The following is an 18,560-nucleotide window of genomic DNA, read 5'->3' on the forward strand; positions in this document are numbered from 1 at the left end:
CCAGGACTGATGCAAACAATGCAGAGCAGCTTAGGGAGCTCTCCTGCCAGCTCCCTCAGTGCCCTTGGGTGAATCCCATCTGGGCCCATGGACTTGGGTCTAATGGGTCACTAACTAACAGGTCACTAACTACTTCCTCCTGGATTACAGGAGGTCAGTGCTGCTCCCTATCCCTGAGCCAGACCAGCTCAGGGTCTGGCTGCTCTGAGGATAACTGGTCTTTCTGTTAAAGGCTGAGGCAAAGAACCCAAGTACCTCAACCTTTTCCTTGTCCTTAATAGCAATGGCCTCCCACACATCCAGTAACCAATGGAGATTCTCCTAGACCCTCCTTTTGTTAAAGTATTTATAAAAACACTTTATATTTCACAGTGGTGGCCAGATTAAGTTCCAGCTGAGCTTTCACCTTTATAATTTTCTCACTACATGACCTACCATCATCCTTGTACCCTTCTTGAGTTGTCTGTCCCTTCTTTAAGGGTCATAACCTCTTTTCCCTGAGTAACAGCAGAAGCATCCTGTTCAGCCAGGAGGAACAGGAAGACCAGGCTGGTCTTCCTCCACGGTAGCTCATCATCCGACACATAGGGACAGTCTGCTCCTCTGCCTTTCAAGATTTCCTCTTTAAAGCATGGCCAGTCTTCATGGGACCCCTTTGTTATTAAGGACTGTTTTCCAAGGGACTCTCTGAACCAGTGTTCTGAATAGGCCCACCCTCCAGAAAGCCAAGGCAGAGGTTTTGTTGACCCTGTTCCTTACTTACCAAGGGTTGAAAACTCTATAATTTCATGGTCACTATGCCCAAGACAGCCTCCAACCACATCTCTACACCAGCCCTTCTCTGTTCACAAACAGCAGATCTACGAGGCCACTGCCCCTGATATGCTCATGTTGTAGATTAGGAATGGTGTTCCCCAATTTAGCATTTCTACTGAAACACTCCAAACCATGCACAACTTGCTCAACTCATCCCAGTAGGAAGTAGATGAGAATTAGAGGCACAAAAGGTACAAATCAAGGATTGAGATAAGAACAATTTACTGGAAATAGCAGTGAGGTAAGAAGTGAACACTATCAATACTGATATTAATATGGTGCGCAGGAAAGATGATCAATTCACATGCCAATGCCCACCTCATGAAACCTGGTGTTACTCTGACTAGAAAGGACCCCCTTGTGCCACCCACCCCTGTGTATGGTGTGAGGCACTACAGGGTAACTTCCTGAACTGGGTTACACCCCTCCTAGCTACTGCAACAGCTCACTTGCCAGCTGTCCTTTGTCTTCTGAACACTCCAGGAAACCTCCTAGACTGCCACCTCTCCCCTGCTGATGTTTTCAGCAGACATCGCACAAATTAAAATCTCCCACCAGAACAAGGGCTAGTGGTTGTGAAACACCAGTCAGCTTCTTATAGAACATTTCATTTGCCCCTTTATCCTGTCTGGGTGGTCTGTAACAGACTCCCCCTGGGATGTCTGCTTCGTTGGCCTTTCCCTGATCTTTACCCACTGGCACCCAACCTTATAATCACTGCCCTTGAGCTCTGTACAGTCAAAACTCTCCCTAATGTACAGAGCCACCTCACTGCCCGCCTGTCCCTTCTGAAGAGCTTATGACCATCATTGCAGCACTCCAGCCATGGGAGTCATCACACCACATTTCCATACTGGCAAATATGTCATAGTTTTCCTACTGAAAATTTCAGTTCTGCACAGCTACAGTGTCCAAGGCTCAGAAAGGAAGTCTCCAGAAACTTCCCTGGAATCTGCCATATTTACAATGGTACATAAATGTAGAACCACACATGATCCTTTATTTCAAACATGTTCCTTCACTTCAATAATTGCCACATGCATTCTCCAACAGCTGCAAGAATGAGAATTTAAAATTTAAACTTTTAAGTAAATTCACTCTACTGAAAGCAAACATCATTCAAGTGCATTTAAAAGAGCTCTGCCATGGAATACCACTTCACTCTTGCCCCAAGGACAGGTCTTGACCCTTGCCTTGGATTCTGCTTCAAAAGTTGGCAAGAAAAATAAAGAAAAAAAAGATGTAGAGAATACACCTAAGGATCTATCCTGAAAAATACAGTAGAGATATGTCAGAACCTCTCAAGGAAGCAGGCAGCTTTCCTTTTAAAAGAGAATTCTCCTTTACGGAGTTGTGTATCTGAGTGAAAGGAGAACCTGCCTCATTATATGGCCTCCCACCACCAGAAATGGTGCTCTATCAGCCCTCTGCCTGCCCATGACCAGGTAACTGGTAACTGAAAACCAGACAACAGTTAGGAGAAAATAAGGAGCCTTCCTCCCGATGGATGCAGAAAAGCTCTGGGAAGTTCACCTTGATTTTTCAGTGAATCAAGTACAATGATACAAACTTATCTTTTGACCAAGAAGATACCAGTTGTTGAACTGTTGCTATATTCTACCCTCAGATCTAGCTTAAAGGCCAAAGCCTAGTGTTCTTCACAGAGCTTCTTGCAACTGAAAAATATAATGCTTCATAGAATTTGGCAACAGCTTGTTCATAATTAGCATTTATTTGACTTTAATACAAAATACTGTTAAAAACAAAGTAAAATTTAAAAATAGGTTAACACTACATCTTCTCATAAGTTAATTCATGGCCACATACAGTGCATGTCTTTTTATATGTATCTTCATCAATATTTTCTTCTGGTCCATATTCATGTTCGTGGATACTGGCTTCTTTCTTCCACAAGCTACTCCTCACGGCACGGCGTAGTTCTGGTAAAAAATACAAGAAAATTCTAAGATTTTAATAAATCTTAAATAGTGTTCAATGAAACTCAAGCTAACCAGCTTCCTGAGGCCTACAGATAACAATATGCTTGCTGCCTGTCTTCCACAAGGCCTGGGAAAGAATCTGCTCTTGCAAGAACAAGCTCTGACTTGCCTTGCAGTCCTCACCTTGTTTGCATATTTTAAAGGCCAAGAACTACACTGTCACGGGAACTCATAGGCAAAGCTTTTCCATCTAGACTAAGGATGTATTGCTTGCTGCCTTTTCACACAAAACCATTCAAAGGCATCCAAAAGGGGTCAGTGGAATGTAAAGGAAATGTTTTTATAGAACACCTCATTTATTTTACATGGCCAAGAAAGAGTAATTTTCATTCAGGTCACAGTAAGCCTCCCAAATGACTTGGCATTCTCTAAGCTTTATGCCCAATAATATGAGTTGCCTCTGCAGCATCTGCAGTGAAATCTGCAGGTTCTCTAGCACACAAGCTGGCAGCAGGGCCCAAGATACTATCCGGATGTTGCAAGCAGGTGGCAAGAATACTGAACAGCAAAATGTGGTCACATTTTGAGCCAAGCCATTCAGGCTGCAAACTTTGTCACGTTAAGGCCTGTACTTGCACTGAACTCTGGCATCTTGGCTACAGTCTGCTGCCAGTCCTTCTGTGCGCACAGCATCAATGGCCCAGACAGGGGTTATTTGTGCAGTCCCAAGTTCTGCCTCCTGCAGACAACCCTAGTACAGCCAGCTTGAGCTTTCTGCCCTTGTAAACACTACCCCCAAGCAAAGCATGGATGCTATAGGTGGTACAAAAGGTTCCCACCCGTCAAATACTCCTCTAAATACTAATTTATCAGAGGAAAAACCCATAGAGCAATTTGCAGTAAAGACAACCTCTAAGAATACTGTGAACAACAGGAAAACCCGTTTTCATTACAGTCATTCCAACTGAAGGTTATCACAGAAGTATAACCCACTGCCACACAAATCCCTGTCTTACACAAGTCAAAAGTAACCCATGGCACATTCTGGGTCATACCCAAAAATTTTAAGAGCATTATAATTAACCATTCTAATTGATTTCTGTCACATCATGTCCAGAGGACAACAGGGGAATTCAAGCTGGAAGGGACCTCAAGTCCTGCAGTTCAACACTGCCCAAAATAGTCAGCTATGAGGTCACACTAGACTGCTCCAGGCTCACCCTCCGTCTTGAAAACCTCCATTTTACCACATTGAATATTTTCTTAGTAATTTATTCAGATGCAGAGGTTTAAACAGAACTGTACTTCCCTTTAGGTACTGATGTAATTTTAATGTTTTACCTTTAACTTTCTTGTCAAACTTCTTCTGTTTCATCTTCTCTCTGCTATCACGCCGGAGCACCTTTGCTTCTTGTAATGCTTCTTCGCTACCCCAGACTTCAAGTGAACGCTTGATTACCTACAGGATGGACATAAATGCCTTTTTTTCCTCCCTGAAATGATAAAAGTGAACTATTCTAACTTACAAATTTAATTTTTCCCTATACACACATAAACTAACCAATCTTCCGCTACCTCCCACCTGTCTCTGCTGTTGACTCAGAAGACTGCACTCCTTCCACAAGAAGAGGCAACACTGGTTATTAGTATCAGCTGGATGCAACTTAGGAAAATTTAAACCCAGCTCCAATTTTGCCCATATTTTACTACAGCAGTATGATTCCCAAGAAGCATCAAACAAGAAATGACAAGAGCCCTGGGAAATCCACTTGCCTTTCCTGCCACCTCTGCAGGCAAAGCTGTGAACACAGCTACAGCTGCCCCATGCACTTCAGAGTAAAACTGAAGGGCCATGTGCTTTGTGACTTGTAATTGTACAACCCACTAAAGTTCTGCTCAATTAACATCTTTAAAATGCTCTCAAAACCAGCCATTTTCACAACTTGGACTGCAACAACTTAACTACAACAAGCTACACATAACGCACTTAGCTTTGACAAAACCATTCAGGCATCAAGTGACAACCAAAGCTGTATGAAGGTAAAAAAAGGTCTGAAACAGATTAAGTTTCTATACCTGTAGTTTTAAATAAAGTTTCATTTCACCCCATCGTGAATTATGAGGGTTTTTCTTCACAATGAATCTGAGCACTGGTTCTCTCTTGTCTAAGTCACAGTCTTTAAGCAGATAGTCTTCTTTTGCTTCTGTCCTTGTAATAAGCTTATGTTTATCTTCAACATCTCTGCAAGATGTAAAATAATGATGAGAAAGCTACACCCTAAAACCACAGGTTATTAACATCTAAGTCCCCATCCCTTCTAAAATTCCTGAAATACAGGTAGCCCTAACACCCTCAGTTTTTTATGCATGCAAATAACTTTGGATTCCAACAGCCTAGCTAAACTCCAGACTAGATTTACTGAAATTAAGTGTTTAAAAATTTCCCCCATTTCAGCAAACACAGACTGAGAAGCCTGCTCTTCTAGAAAGGCTTTTCTTCTATTTTCTTACAAGAAATTCTTGAAACTTAAAATGAATATGAATAATTTCAGGTATTCACCTAATTCAGATGCAATCCAAGAGGACCGAAGTATGAGTCTCACATGGTCAAGGCAGAAAGAATGTGTAATGTGAGACAGGTCAGATCACCTGAGAATATACACACTCCATATATTTCTAGATCTCAGAATCTGATTAGCAACACAGACCACTTCTTTCTATAATGCAAGATAGTAGGCAGAAAAACCATAAAATAAAGGCTCTGCAGCCTTTACCAGATAGATAATTAAAAACTCTGTAACCACAGCAGCATTTGTGAGTTAAGGGAAAAAATTACATTTGCACAATCCTGACTGAAGTACAACTTGAATCACTTGAGCCAAACTATCTGCCAAACACTAAGTGCTAACAACAGCCATCAAGGAAGTACTGCTGTAAATGTAGCTTTACTAGAATTCAAAGCTCAGAGTTACAGCTAATGCACCAAGGACACTCCAGCTATCAGCTACAAGAGCTTAGACCCAAGATTCCAAAGACTCCATGTCCTGTCCGTAACATGCTTTTCCTACCCGCTGTAACTTCTGAAACAGAACTTTGCTTCCAATATGACTGCGAATTGCCTACACCACGTGCACACCCCTAACCACTCCCTGCTGTAAATGGGTAGGCCCCCAGAACAAACTCCTGGTTATTTTTTTTCATTCACCCAATTCATTCCTACACACACAGGCAGCTGGTTGCTGCAGTTGGTTTCGTTGCCTTTGTTATCTTGATGGCTTTTGGAGTGTTTTCTGGGTTAAAAGATAAGAGCTTGCTCTCCTCTCAAGGTCAAACTCCTGCTTGCAGGCCAACCAGTAACCTCCCATGGGGGCTCTGCCCTTTGGCTGCTGTGCTTCCAGCACACCCATGCTGACCAAAGTACCAGCTTCATTTGAGTTAAAACACCAGGACCACACTCTCCTAACCCCTGCTCCATTTCAGAGAGCGGTTGTGTTGCATCATGTTTTCAAATGGCTCTAGTCTGCAGCCAGACATAAATTTTCACACTGACAAACACACCAACTGCTCTCATGACATCCTATTTCCATAATGTTGTATGAAAATCCACTTATGTCCCCTATCCTAAGGCAGGCTTATGAGACAATCTGTGATTCAATTCCATAATGGAACTTGCACAGGGTATCAGTCAACTTTCATTTACATTTTTTCAAAGTTACTGAAATATGTCTCTCTGCTGACAGTCTCTTTAAATGACTGTAACTCATTGAACTATAGACAGCAATCTTTATGTAAAATAGTGTTTCTCTCTTCTGATTATTTGTAATACCTGCAATTATCACATGTTGCCCAATCAAAGTGCTGCATAAGGTAGGAGTCCATGAATTCTTTGCCACAGTCTCCACAGATGAGATAGTCAAATTCTAGTACGGGTGCTAATGGGAAGAAATATTTTTTAAAGGTACTACAATGATAAAAACAAGCATCTAGAATTTGGTATTACAGGCAATTTTACTAGAATTCACATAAGAACATTACAAACTAGTTTCACTCTATCGAAGCTTTTCAGAACAATACAGTACAAATTCAAATCTGTTACCACACAATTCCATGTCTGTTGGAATATTTTCTCTTCAAGTTCAGCATTAAGTACTTCAACATTTAAATGTATATTTAACTTAGCCATTGTTAAAAAAATTCTCCACATTCCTCCTGTAAAGAGCTTCAAATCTTCTCCTTCCACTTCCTCTGTTCTGACCCTCCCAAAATATGCCCTGATTTATAGAGGACATGCAGGCAGAAGCAGGAGGAAGCAGAGAAGGATTCCGTTTGAAGAGGGTGGCTAGAGCAGGAAACTACAGGAGCTGCGCTGGCATCATAGTGTTCTCAGCTCTGCTCCAGTTTTCTCCTTAGCTCAGCCACACCTGCCTCTCCCTAAACGAGCTCAGTGGAAGCCTGGGGCAGTTGGCAAGGTTCTTGTCCGTTCCAGCTGGCAGAAACGGAGGTGGATGGCCAGAGAGCTGCTAGGAGTGGAATGGGGATGGAGCTCCACTACAATCCTCTCCCCAAGCCCTCTCAGCACTGCTCCAAGCCCAGACTCATGTCAGCGCCAGCCACTGCTTCTGGCCGCATCCTCAATGGGTGGATCACCTCCAGCGTCATCACCATCTGCTTTTATGTTCCATAGGACACCAAGAAACACCGATTTGGGGAACAACAGCTATATGGAACATTCCTTGAACGGTAACATTGGAATTCTATCAGAAAATTAACATTTCTATACAGTTTTGAAATCTGAAAGCAAGGCAGTGCTGTGAAATTTCAGGAACACCTGAAGCAGAAGATTAATGGTTAACATGCAGCACCATATATTTTAATTGCGTTTGCATTTATAGCAGATCCGATCCAGCAAAGACGACATTTAATGTAAATTCAGTCCTACTAGCGACAGCCGGATGCTCAATACTTCACAGTCATTTCATACTCTTACATCACATTCCATCATTTAAGGCAGTGCTCCCGAACACGAAGACATTTTATTAAGACAATGACGTTATGAATTACACAGCAAAAAATACGCCCAGTGTAAAGGCATCCCAGATCTACTTTAATTTATTGTTAAACATTAGCCCATCAAAAGAAGTAGGGCTGCTAATTGTTTACACTGTTAATCAAATCTGGTGCTCATTTCTAACAAAGAGATACACTGCACCAACAGCCCCGCAGCTGATTCACGCAGAACAAAGCAAGACAAAGACAATCCCAGAGAAGAAAGTCGATCTATTCTGGGACCCTTACTTCTCCATTTGCTTTTTTTGGGGGGGGAGAATATCGCAAGGCAATGTGCTGAAATCCTCCACCGAACGATCAGTAACTTGGCGCCAGCACGTTTTATAACGACAAAAGCTGGCACTGCAGCAGCGCTCCGGTCTTGGCACAAACCACATATATCCCAAAATTCCCACAACCGACGAAACCGCGAAAATTTACCCTCATGTCGGTCTTAAAATTTAAATTCCCCGAAAGAAATAATGAAAATAACGTTTATAGGGAGAAAAAAAAAATTAAAATGCGCTATACCCAAGGGCACTGGCTGTGTCCCACTTCCGCAGCTTAAAATTCTTCATTTTTAATTGCCGCGCATTTGCTATAGCCGATTTAATGCTGAAAAGAATCGGACGCGCCACTAATCGAGCACATCCAGAAAAACGTATGAAGGAGGAAAAGGGGGTGGCAACAATTAAACAAAGAAAAAAAAAAAAGAGAGAAAAAGGAAAAAAAGAAAGAAAAATAGGGTAAGAAAGGAGAGTAAAAAAAGCCCGGGAAAAAAAAAAAAAAGGCGCCCATCCATCCCGCCCCGCTGGCGCGGCCGGAGCCGGCTCACTGTCGCCCCCGCGCCTTCCTGCCCTCCCCTGCCGGCCCCGCGCACGCGGCGCCGCCTCCTCCCACCGCCTCCCCGCTGAACCCCCGCTGCTCTCTATAGGTTTTTTTTCTTAATTACCGGGCGGGTGCACGATCTTCTCGCCGGCGGCGCACTCTTCCTTCTCCTCGTTCTTCTCCTCCTCCTCCAGGAAGAATCCCCCTCCCGTGTCCACGACCTTGGGGAGGGCCCGCGCCCGCGCGCCGCCGCCTGCGGGAGCACAAACGAGGCGGGCGCTGCGTTAAAGCGCCGCCGCCAGCAGGGGGCGCGCGCGGCCGCCCCCACCGCGCCGCGCGCGCGAGGCGGGGGGCCGCGCAGAGAGCGCGCGCGTGCGAGAGCCCCCCCCTCCCCCACACATGTGGGGGGAGGGGGGCTCCTCGCGCGCCGCGGCGGATTCTCCCCCCAACCCCCACCCCGTTCCAGCCACCCTACCGCACCCCCCCCTCCGCCGCCCCCACCGCCCCACGGCCGGCGGCGCCCCTCTTTCCCCACATCTTTCCCCTCTCGAAACCTCCCCCCTAAAAAAAAAGAAAAAAGGGCGCGGGGACTCGCCCGTTCCGCCGTCGCCGCCATCCGACCTGCGGCAGGGTAGGGCCGGGCCGCCAGCCGTGCCTGCCGCAGTGCCAGCGCCCGCTGCCGGTTCCGCTCGATCTTCACCAGCGCCGCCGCTGAGAGGTGCGGCCGCTCGCCCGCCGCTGCCGAAACCTTCTGCTCGTGGTCTTGCTCGTGGGCCGGGGCCGCACCCGCCATGGCGGCGGCGGGAGCGACGGAGCCCCGTGGTCCCCCCCGCTCCGGCAGCCGCTCTCGCCCTTCCCCTCGCCGAGCCGCCGCCGCACTGCGCCTGCGCAGGGCGGGGGGCGGGGGTGGCCACAGAAGGGGCGAGGCCGCCCGCGCAGGCGCGCAGCTACCGCCCCGCCCCTCCTCGCGAGCCGCCAGGGCGGGGACCCCGCCCCTCCGCCGCCGCGCGGGGCGCGCCGGGAGGGCGCGCGAGGGGGGGAGGGGAAGGGGGGGGCGCGCGGCCTGGCGGCGGGGCGGGGCCCGCGGCCTGCGTGGCGCGCGGGGGGTGGGGGACGGGGGGGCGCGCGCGGGCCGGGGTGGGGGCCGGTTTCGGCCCGGGGGGGCGGCTGTGCCGGGACCGGGACCGGGACCGCGGGACCGGGGAGGGGACGGACTGGGGGAGGGGAGCCGACGATGACCCTGCGCTTTCCGCACCGTCCCCCGCCTAGGGCCCGAGCGGCCCCGTGGAAAAAAAAAAAAAAAAAAAAGCCATAAATCTTGCCCTGCCCGGCAGGAATTCCTCAGCAGCGTCACCCAGCAATGCCCCTTTTGTCCGCCCGGCCCGGCCCCGCCGCAGCCCTGCGCGAGGCTGGTTCTCGGCCGGAAACGGCCCCGGCCACGTTTTCTGCTCTGAAAACTGCTGGAGCACTCTCCGCACTCCTTGCTCCTACTGTGCGCAGCCCGTCGTGGTGCCAGCCTCGCTCGGCACGGGCAGTAAGCGCTTTCCTAACAAAATCCCCGTCCTGCCCTTAATGGTTTCGCGTGTTCCATGCAAGGGAGGATAAATGGAGGCCGCAGCCTCCCTTACTGACGAGGGACGCGCAAATGGCTTTGTCATGCTAATGTGGCTCTAAGCCACTTTTATATAAAGCCACTTAACGCCGAGCAGCCAGTGATCCTCGCCCGCCCGTCAGGCACTCCCTGCCCTGTCCTTGAGGGAACGGAAATGGAGGCACCGGCACAGATGCGTGCTCCCTACCTCCATGCTGAAACGGGATGACCTCAGCACAGGGAGAAGCCTTCCTTCCCTCCCCCCCATACACAGCCCCCCCCCCAAAAAAAAAAGAAAAGCTTGCTTTCTTCCGTGAAACTAAACTAGTTTCCTGCCAACCCTTCCTTGCTGATCCCAGAATATGTCCCTTGTGCCTCTCCGTTCAAATGCCGGCAGTAATTACCTGTATGGATTGTGTTTCTCCTGTGTCCTAAAATATTTTATTTCTTTCTAGCTTGTCGTCCTCGCTTGGCATTAACTTTCGACAACAGCCAGCAGAGTGTGCTATGAACGCTGAGAAAAGAACATCCTGCTTCTGGGAAATTTATATATATCTCCATATATATTTATATATATCTATCTCCATATATATATACACAGATACACATATGTACAGAAATGCAGATGAAGACATTTTAAGTGGTTCTAATACTTGCATGAGTGGTAGGTAGCTCCTCCCGTCAATTAAAATACTTCTCTTGTCACAGATCACAGAACCTCTTCCTTAAAAATTAATAACCAAGTCATACTAAACCGTCTGCTTTCAGCGAGATTGCTTTCCAGTGTTTGTATAAAGTTGGAAGAGTGCCACAGTGGAGATGTCCAAATACTTTTTACAGTCAGAGAGAAGGATCTAGAATACAAGGTATTTAATAGATGAAAATGCAAATCGTAACCCCAGCGTACAGGAAGCAGCTTATGCAATTATACAGTATGAGCATACATTTCTCCAACCTCATTACTCCTTTGTTTGGACTGACTTACTGACAGTGGAGTTCCAAACAGAGTAATAAACACAGTAGAAACAAGTGAAATTAAAAAAGATAGAGGAAAAGTGTTTACTAGATGCCTTGGAAATGGAAATGTTTGCTTGAAAAGCAAACACACGTAGGTTTGGATTCCTTATGCTATTCTGGTGTCTCTTCTTCCTTGTTTTGTAGGAGCAGACATTTAGGGAGGAGTGAACTGAGTTGTGCTTGTGGGGTAACAATAGTTCTGTATCATTCATAAACCAAAACTGCCTTAAAGCAAAGCCAAATTTGAGATCCTGTGTAAGGGTTTTAAGGGCAAAAGGACATTATCGTTACGCAACCAAACTGGAATTAGGATTAAAAGGAAATCAGAATACATAAACAAAAGCAAATTCAGAGGCAAGGCGTTCAAATAAAATTGGCTGTGGTCTGCAACTATCTATGCAAGTGTTAATTATGAAGTAAAACTGTTTTAGAAGTATGTACTAGAGATGTTTGGCTTTTTCTCAGAAGCAGTCTGACAGGGCAATCAAAGCAGAATATTCTTCCCAGCTCTGCTTCTGACCAGAATGAATCAAATACAATACTCCTAATTTTCATCGCCAAGAGAAGGTAATAAAACTAAGAGTTGTATATTAGCAAGGAGCTACAAACTATCCCATATGCCTTGCTCTGGTCATGCAGTAATATTTGTACTTAATATTAAACACATGTGGCTTAATGCGTGCACATGACATAATAATTATAATGCTATCTGTGTTTTAAACAGTTTTTCAGGTTCTGTATGCCAAGTAGTATCAAGTACTTGGCTGCTGGTAGCCATGTATTAGAAGATAGGCTGTCATTAATTGTCAAGCGCAGATGTGCATTATTTCATAGCCACAGAGACCGTCATCAATGAGGATTTGAGTGCAAGGAGGCAGCTGAGCAGTGCTTCACAATTCATCACTCCCATGGAGGAAACAGTGAGTGGCAAGACAAGAATGTTTTCTGACTGTGCAAAACCTTTTTAAGTTAGCAGGGGGTGAGGGTCATCTGTAAGGAATTGTGGGTGATTAGGCAGTGAAAAAGTAGATTAAATACAGAGTAGATAAATGTAAGGTCATGTCATAACTAGTAATATCTTTACATAAAAGGTAGGAATACCTGAATTAGTTGCTGCTACTTAGTAGTGAGATTTAAGTATGTATGCCCTGCATGAATGCCATCATTGTGTTTGGAAAAGAAAGGCACATTTAAAGAAAAGGGACAGAGAACAAAACCAGGAACACATTTATAGCACTCCAGAAATCTGTGGTGAGTTCACACCTTGAGTACTGTTCCCTGTTGTGTTTCCTGCTTCTTAGAAAGAAAATGTTGGAACTAGAAAAGAATAACAAGGATGATCAGTTGTCTGACTTCGTGTCCCTTGAAAGGGGCAATTGAGGTTTGGAGTTCTCACCAAAGAGGGAGGATGCATGAGGCCCATCACATCCTATGTAACTTGTAGAGGGTGGGTGCATGCTGACTTTCTGAGTACAAACCATCAGATTTGCAGTAGCAGGAATGGCATGCTGAATACAGGCTGTTTCTCTAGGGTGCAGGGAAGGTGGACCAAGTATTTGGAAGAGGACTGTGTTGAGAGTTAATGAATGAACACCCCCTCATGCTCAGGAAATTCCCTGAGCTGAAAGCAGTTGGTAGCTGTGGGAGTGTTGCAGAGAAGATATCATATATTTGCCTTGCTTTTCCTCTTCCTTTGACGTTTGCTTGTGGCCTGTGGTGGAAACAGGATGTTGGACTGAATGGATTCTTCATCCGAGGCAGTACACCTCTTCCTCTGTATTCATGGAGGATCACACTGAGCCACATTATAGCAATAAGCCTGTGCAATGGCATCTTTCTAACCAAATTCACCGTTCATCTAGACCAGGAGTTACTTAAGGAGCAGCTGCTGGGCATGTATTTCTATTTTGCCTCATTATATACTTCTTTCTGTGTGTCCTCAAAATCTTTGAGGACAGGTGCATTGCAGTTGCATACCTACAACCAAACCACCCTTTTGTTCTTCCTTAGTAGAAAATACTGGTTCCATGAGAAACAGACCTAAGTCTTACTTTTTCAATGAGTTTATCTTTTGAAGGAGCAGCTGTGAACAAAAATCTCTTTACTTCTCTCCCACCTATCCCTCTCCCTCTGTTTGACGGTTCATGTGATAGCATCAATTTTAGACACATTCTAATTCAGTAGCCAGAAGCTGACTGGCCAATTCACGCATGTTGTTGGGCTGCTGCCTCTGAGTATGACTAAGGCTTTGGATTTTGTCCAGTGAATTCAAATGCTTTTTGAATGGGAGAGAACAGTTCAATTGCATCCTTAGGAACGTAGGTCAAAAAATACCATGCCTTTTGTGATTTTGTTTCCATTGTGTTTTAGTTTGATACACCTATTTCTTATGTTTAATAAATAAATAGAGAAATATTGTTGGCTTCTTGGTGAAAAGCAAAGTAAACTTGTTAAAACCAGATAGTGTACCTGCTTGGATTTGTATGCTTTCTTTCTGAATTCACCTATGCCATAGCTCATGGATCAGGGATACGCACTGAATCATCATGTTGGACAGAATAGGACATACAGAGTAAATTAGGTTTGGCATCTCTCTGAGATTTTCTCCTTTGCTCACTACCTGTAGAAGAGGATTTTCATAGTAATGTGGCCTGTCTTCATGCTCCATTTATCATACTCCAATTGATGTATGCAATCTTGGTTGAAGAGATAGGTAATGGAGAAAACATATAATGTGTTGAATGCCTAAGCAACACATCTGAAACAAACAGGCAAGAATCAAAGTGCTTTAGAGACAAAAATTGGGATTGTTCTCTGACAGGAGATCTTAATGCAAGTTTGTTATCATTTTCTCATTAGAGGAGATGACAGAATTTGAAATTACAATGTAAATATCTTTTATTTGCTAGCATTGTACAAGAATTTTCTGTTTTATTCCTGAATAGGACTTTAATATGTTGGCTTTTAATAGCAATAGAAAATGTTAATTTCATATCTGTGAACAGGAAAGTGTTGATGGCCACACGATGAAAAAATGCTGTTTACTGTTTCAGAGATTGCTACAAAGCTGACTACACACTTTTGCTATTGATTGGCAATCCAGAAAGAGAAATCCTCTTCCAGTATCTTACCAGAAAAAGCCATCTTTCTCTTCCATGCACAAAAAGAGTGGGAAACTAGCAAAACAGCAAACAAGTTCTGTAACTGTGGTATGGCAGCCTTTGGTGATTTGATATCTTCAATACAAAGGACAAAAAACACTGTAGGAAAACATGTATTTTTTTCTGAAACTAAGATATTAGGATATTTTTCTTGCTCCACCAGTGGCTGGCAGAGGAGATTTTATAGAAATGGGTTTGAGGACCTGTCTGAGCTGTTATAAAGTTGAGCTATTCAGGTTTTGGGGCCTTTTTCCCAAGTGTACAAGGAATAGTCACATATGATGTAAAAGGGATCTCTGTATTGACAGATTTATTCTCCCACCTAGTATTTCTATATGGATAGTTATCTAATCCTTGCAAGAACCTTTCCTGTTGCAACTTAGAAACATCAAGAAACTTTGCTGAATGCTTTAATCACTTTTTTGTTCTATTAAGAGCATCTCGGGCATTTCTGAGACAAAAAATTGGTATGTCATCTACTATAATAGTCTCAAAGACATGAGCTTTAGTGGTACTGATGATGAAAGGCTGAGTGTTCTGGAGAGAAGTTCAAAATTCGGGCCTTCTGAAGTATTTAAGGAGATGGGGAATGTAAGTATTTAAAATTCTTAAAAATTTCCACTTTATATTGTGCAGTGTATTATACCTTGTTTTTTTCCCAAGCCATAATATAAAGAGATTTTTTTACTATTTCTCCAAGTCAGCTTGACTTGTTCCTGTGTGCAGAGTGCCTGGAATAGAAGACCACAAAACAGCTAACAAATTCTGCTGTAGCAAGAAAATCATGTCCCAGTTACCAGGGTTTAATCAAGATGTGTCTTTTCCGGTCCTTGCAAATCTCTGCAAAACATTTTGATGCCATCGTCCACAGGTTTGATCAGATCTCTCTCTCCAGTTTGTTTTATCAATGTTAGCTGCAAACACATGATAAGTTCATCTCACAGTGAGATGGGGCCTCCAGGCCCCAGTCTTGCTTTTCAGGACAGACATTACCAGGAGCTGTGACCATTTCAGCTCTTTGAAGCATGATAGGAGAAGGATAATGTGGAATTGATCTTAGTGACTTTGCATTCTAGGTTCATACCAACCTACCTGTGAGAGAAATATGGAGCCAACACATGTCTTGAGCCCCCTAGGACTGCGTGACCAGTGGGAGGTGCTTCTGAGGGACTGTGCCATCCACAGAATTTGAATCTTGAACATAATCTGAATGTATCTTCTCAACATGATCAGAAAATAGTTTCTGATCAGGGTCTTGCTACCTGGATTAATTCAGTGGGTTGATTTTGTTGTCTAAGTCTTTATTGCTTTTTCCCCCCCTCAATGTGAAAACTTGGCTTTGTCTTGTGAGAAAGAGGAGCAGTGACCATAGCAATTTAACATGTGATGTTAACTGATTTCTCTCTTGGTACAGGGAAGAAAGGATTCCAAAGATTTTAGTACCTCTGATTAAATTGAAACTATTTATGAGTGAAAGAATATAAAAAGAATTCATGGTGCCACTCGCTTCTTTCTTACAGGTTTGGCATATACTGCCTTCCTATGTTACTTCCACTTTATCCAAATGTTTCTGGCTAAGCTGTGCAAATTAAACTTTTTTTTGAATTTGTTCTCTTTGTAGCATAGGTACACTGAGCTTTGCCATTTACTGTAACCCTCTTTTTTATTTTCCTTGAAAGACCATGATATGCCTAGAGCATGGGAAGTTGTTTGTGATGAAAAATAAGAGGAGGGGGGGAAAGAGTTTTTTCTCTTCCTGACTAGATCTGGAATCTAGTTAAGTGATTTTGGAATGTAGTTAATGATCTAGTGACATGACACTTCTGTTGCTAGAGACTGCACTTTGTTGATTTTTGCTCAGTGAGAGTTTCCTTTACAGCAGTGGTCACAGTTTCCAGTTTTCAGCATCCTCTTTGAATGTGGAGGCAATGAAATTCTTCACTGCTGAGTGGAAGCATCCTCACCTGTCTAGGAAAGCATCCTATCTAGCACCTGACTATTCCCTGACTGAAGACCTGACACACTCAGCTGCTAGCCACTGCAACTGATGTACCACTTATAACAGGCCCATGCCAGAGGGATATGTTACTTGTTCATGAGTCTGCAGCTGCTCTAGGTCTCTCTGTGGTGTATCAGCATGGTTAAACTCAATCAGCTTGGATTTTCATCTGTCAAGGTTTGGATCTTCCTCAAATCCCATTTTTAACTTCTTCTTTTTCTAGTTTTGGGGGTGCATTTTTTCTTCTGAATGTTGCACATTTTCATAGCTTATGTTTGAGATATTTTTATTAGTTTCAGCTTTTTTTTTTGTTCCTTCACTTTTCTGAGAAAGCAAGAAAAGCAGAGTTGATGAAGTCTCAGGAACATTTCACAGATTAATTAACTTTTACCTTGGTGTCTACCAAAATCTGAAAGTGCCTGTACAAATCACTCCAAACATCCATGGTCTTGGACTGTTTGTCTGTACTAGCCACCCCATCTCTTCTCTGAGCAATGCAATTTCTCATAATATATTCAAAAGTATTTGGATGTGCAATCCCAATGCCTTTATTTTCTGTGTGTGTGCCTGCTGGTGTCGATAGAAATAGTCTTCTTGGAAGAAAATGGAACATTTTAGTGCTGTGTAGCACAACCTCTGTTTCTTCTCTAATACACTGATAATTTGAATACTTTCTTTGTTTCATCATTCCGTTAATTGACGTCATACCGTGAAACTTGCTTCCTTGCTCTTTCTTACTTTCCCCAAAGTGATTGCTCAGAACTGCACATTGCAGTCATCTATTACAACATAAAATTGTCTTAACTGAGGCAGAATCCTGGTTGCAAATTTCCTCATATGGTACATCAGTTCTCTTGACTCATACGTTTATGTGACAAATTCCAGAGGACTCACTCAGTAAATAGTATGTCATGGTAGCAGGTCATATAGTAAATAGCTGTCATGGTAGCAGGTAGCAAGAACTTTTGTTACTAATTTAATCATACAACATAATGATTAAATGAAGACCAGTACATACTAATATTATATGGCAAATTCTTGAGGTGTAGTCCATGTCTAGGGGGTGTGCTTGGAAATTAAATGCCAGACAAAGCGTGATTGCTGGCTACTTGAGATTCAAGATTCTCTTCCTAATCTGCTTTCATAAAGACTATTTCCATCTGTCCCTTACCTTTGACAGTTTATGTCATAGTTGTCATATAGTCTAACCAAAGCTAACTTGACTGTAGCCGCCATAATATGCTCAAATATTCCCACCTAGTACTTTTGTTCTGACTGTGTTTTATGTTTAATGGCTATCAGACATTAATTTCTGTATTAGAGTAAATTCCATACTTAGGCATCTTGAGAAAAGTTATGATTAAATGGAAAGTCTACATGTTCCATGATTGCTTCAGAGAACTGCAACAGTTCTGTAAAGATCAATCAATCATGACTCACTTTTACAATAGCCACATTGCTTCCTTCTCAACAGATTGTCTTCATGCAGCTGTACGTTAATTCCATCCTCTTGTTACAGTTTTTGCTAAGTTCTCTGGAATGGAGACCAAAGTTACTGCTCTATCATTTTTTGTATCCTTTCTAAGAGTTTCCTTGCCAGTTTTGAAAATCACAAATAAAGGAATTACTGTGCTCTAAGCTGCATGAAATGTTAAAATATTTTTATTAAAAAGCATACAACTTTTGGTGAATAAGCAAGATAAAACCTTGCAGTTGCATCTCTTGGGCGGATATAGAAAAAATCATGTACAGCACATTCATGTGCGTATTTTACTATTTCTGGGTAGCGTATTGGCATGAGAGAGCAGATACATTAACAGCTTACCATAAAAGGTTTAATTAACATCCGTAATAAATGACCACAAGAGGGTGACTCTTAATTACCGTTCCGTGATGCTGTTGGACTTCAATTCTCAGAGCCAATGGGACAACTAATTTTAACACAAAAAAAATCAAATGAATTAGTCATAAGTGGAATCTACTTAAGTTATTTGAAACCAGCCATAATGCTTGGTCATATAATCCCCACCTAAATACATTTTCCCTCTAACTGGAAGCTAAACCAGACAGGATCTTGAGCTTCCCTTTCATGTGTGTTTTTTGCATTAACACAGCTGCAAGAATAGCGAGAATTTTTGTTTACTTTAGTTACAACTCTCACA

General features: G+C 43.5%; 1 protein-coding gene and 1 long non-coding RNA gene across 2 annotated transcripts; one reads left to right on the forward strand and one right to left on the reverse strand.

Annotated features, from left to right (window-relative positions):
- Window positions 1–2,527: 2,527 nt before the first annotated feature.
- Window positions 2,528–9,513, reverse strand: XPA (XPA, DNA damage recognition and repair factor). The gene is made up of 6 exons (XM_054003057.1): window positions 9,252–9,513; window positions 8,755–8,883; window positions 6,583–6,688; window positions 4,833–4,998; window positions 4,098–4,215; window positions 2,528–2,756 (listed from the first exon to the last, which is right to left on the reverse strand). The coding sequence occupies exons 1-6, from the start codon at window positions 9,421–9,423 to the stop codon at window positions 2,608–2,610; spliced, it is 840 nt and encodes a 279-aa protein (XP_053859032.1). The 5' UTR covers window positions 9,424–9,513; the 3' UTR covers window positions 2,528–2,607.
- Window positions 9,514–10,085: 572 nt separating this feature from the next.
- On the forward strand, window positions 10,086–10,930 carry LOC128821765 (uncharacterized). Its single transcript, XR_008441225.1, has 2 exons — window positions 10,086–10,164; window positions 10,677–10,930. It is a non-coding gene; the product is annotated as an uncharacterized LOC128821765 (long non-coding RNA).
- Window positions 10,931–18,560: the final 7,630 nt, after the last annotated feature.

Source organism: Vidua macroura, chromosome Z, assembly GCF_024509145.1.
Source record: "Vidua macroura isolate BioBank_ID:100142 chromosome Z, ASM2450914v1, whole genome shotgun sequence".
NCBI lineage: Eukaryota > Metazoa > Chordata > Aves > Passeriformes > Viduidae > Vidua > Vidua macroura.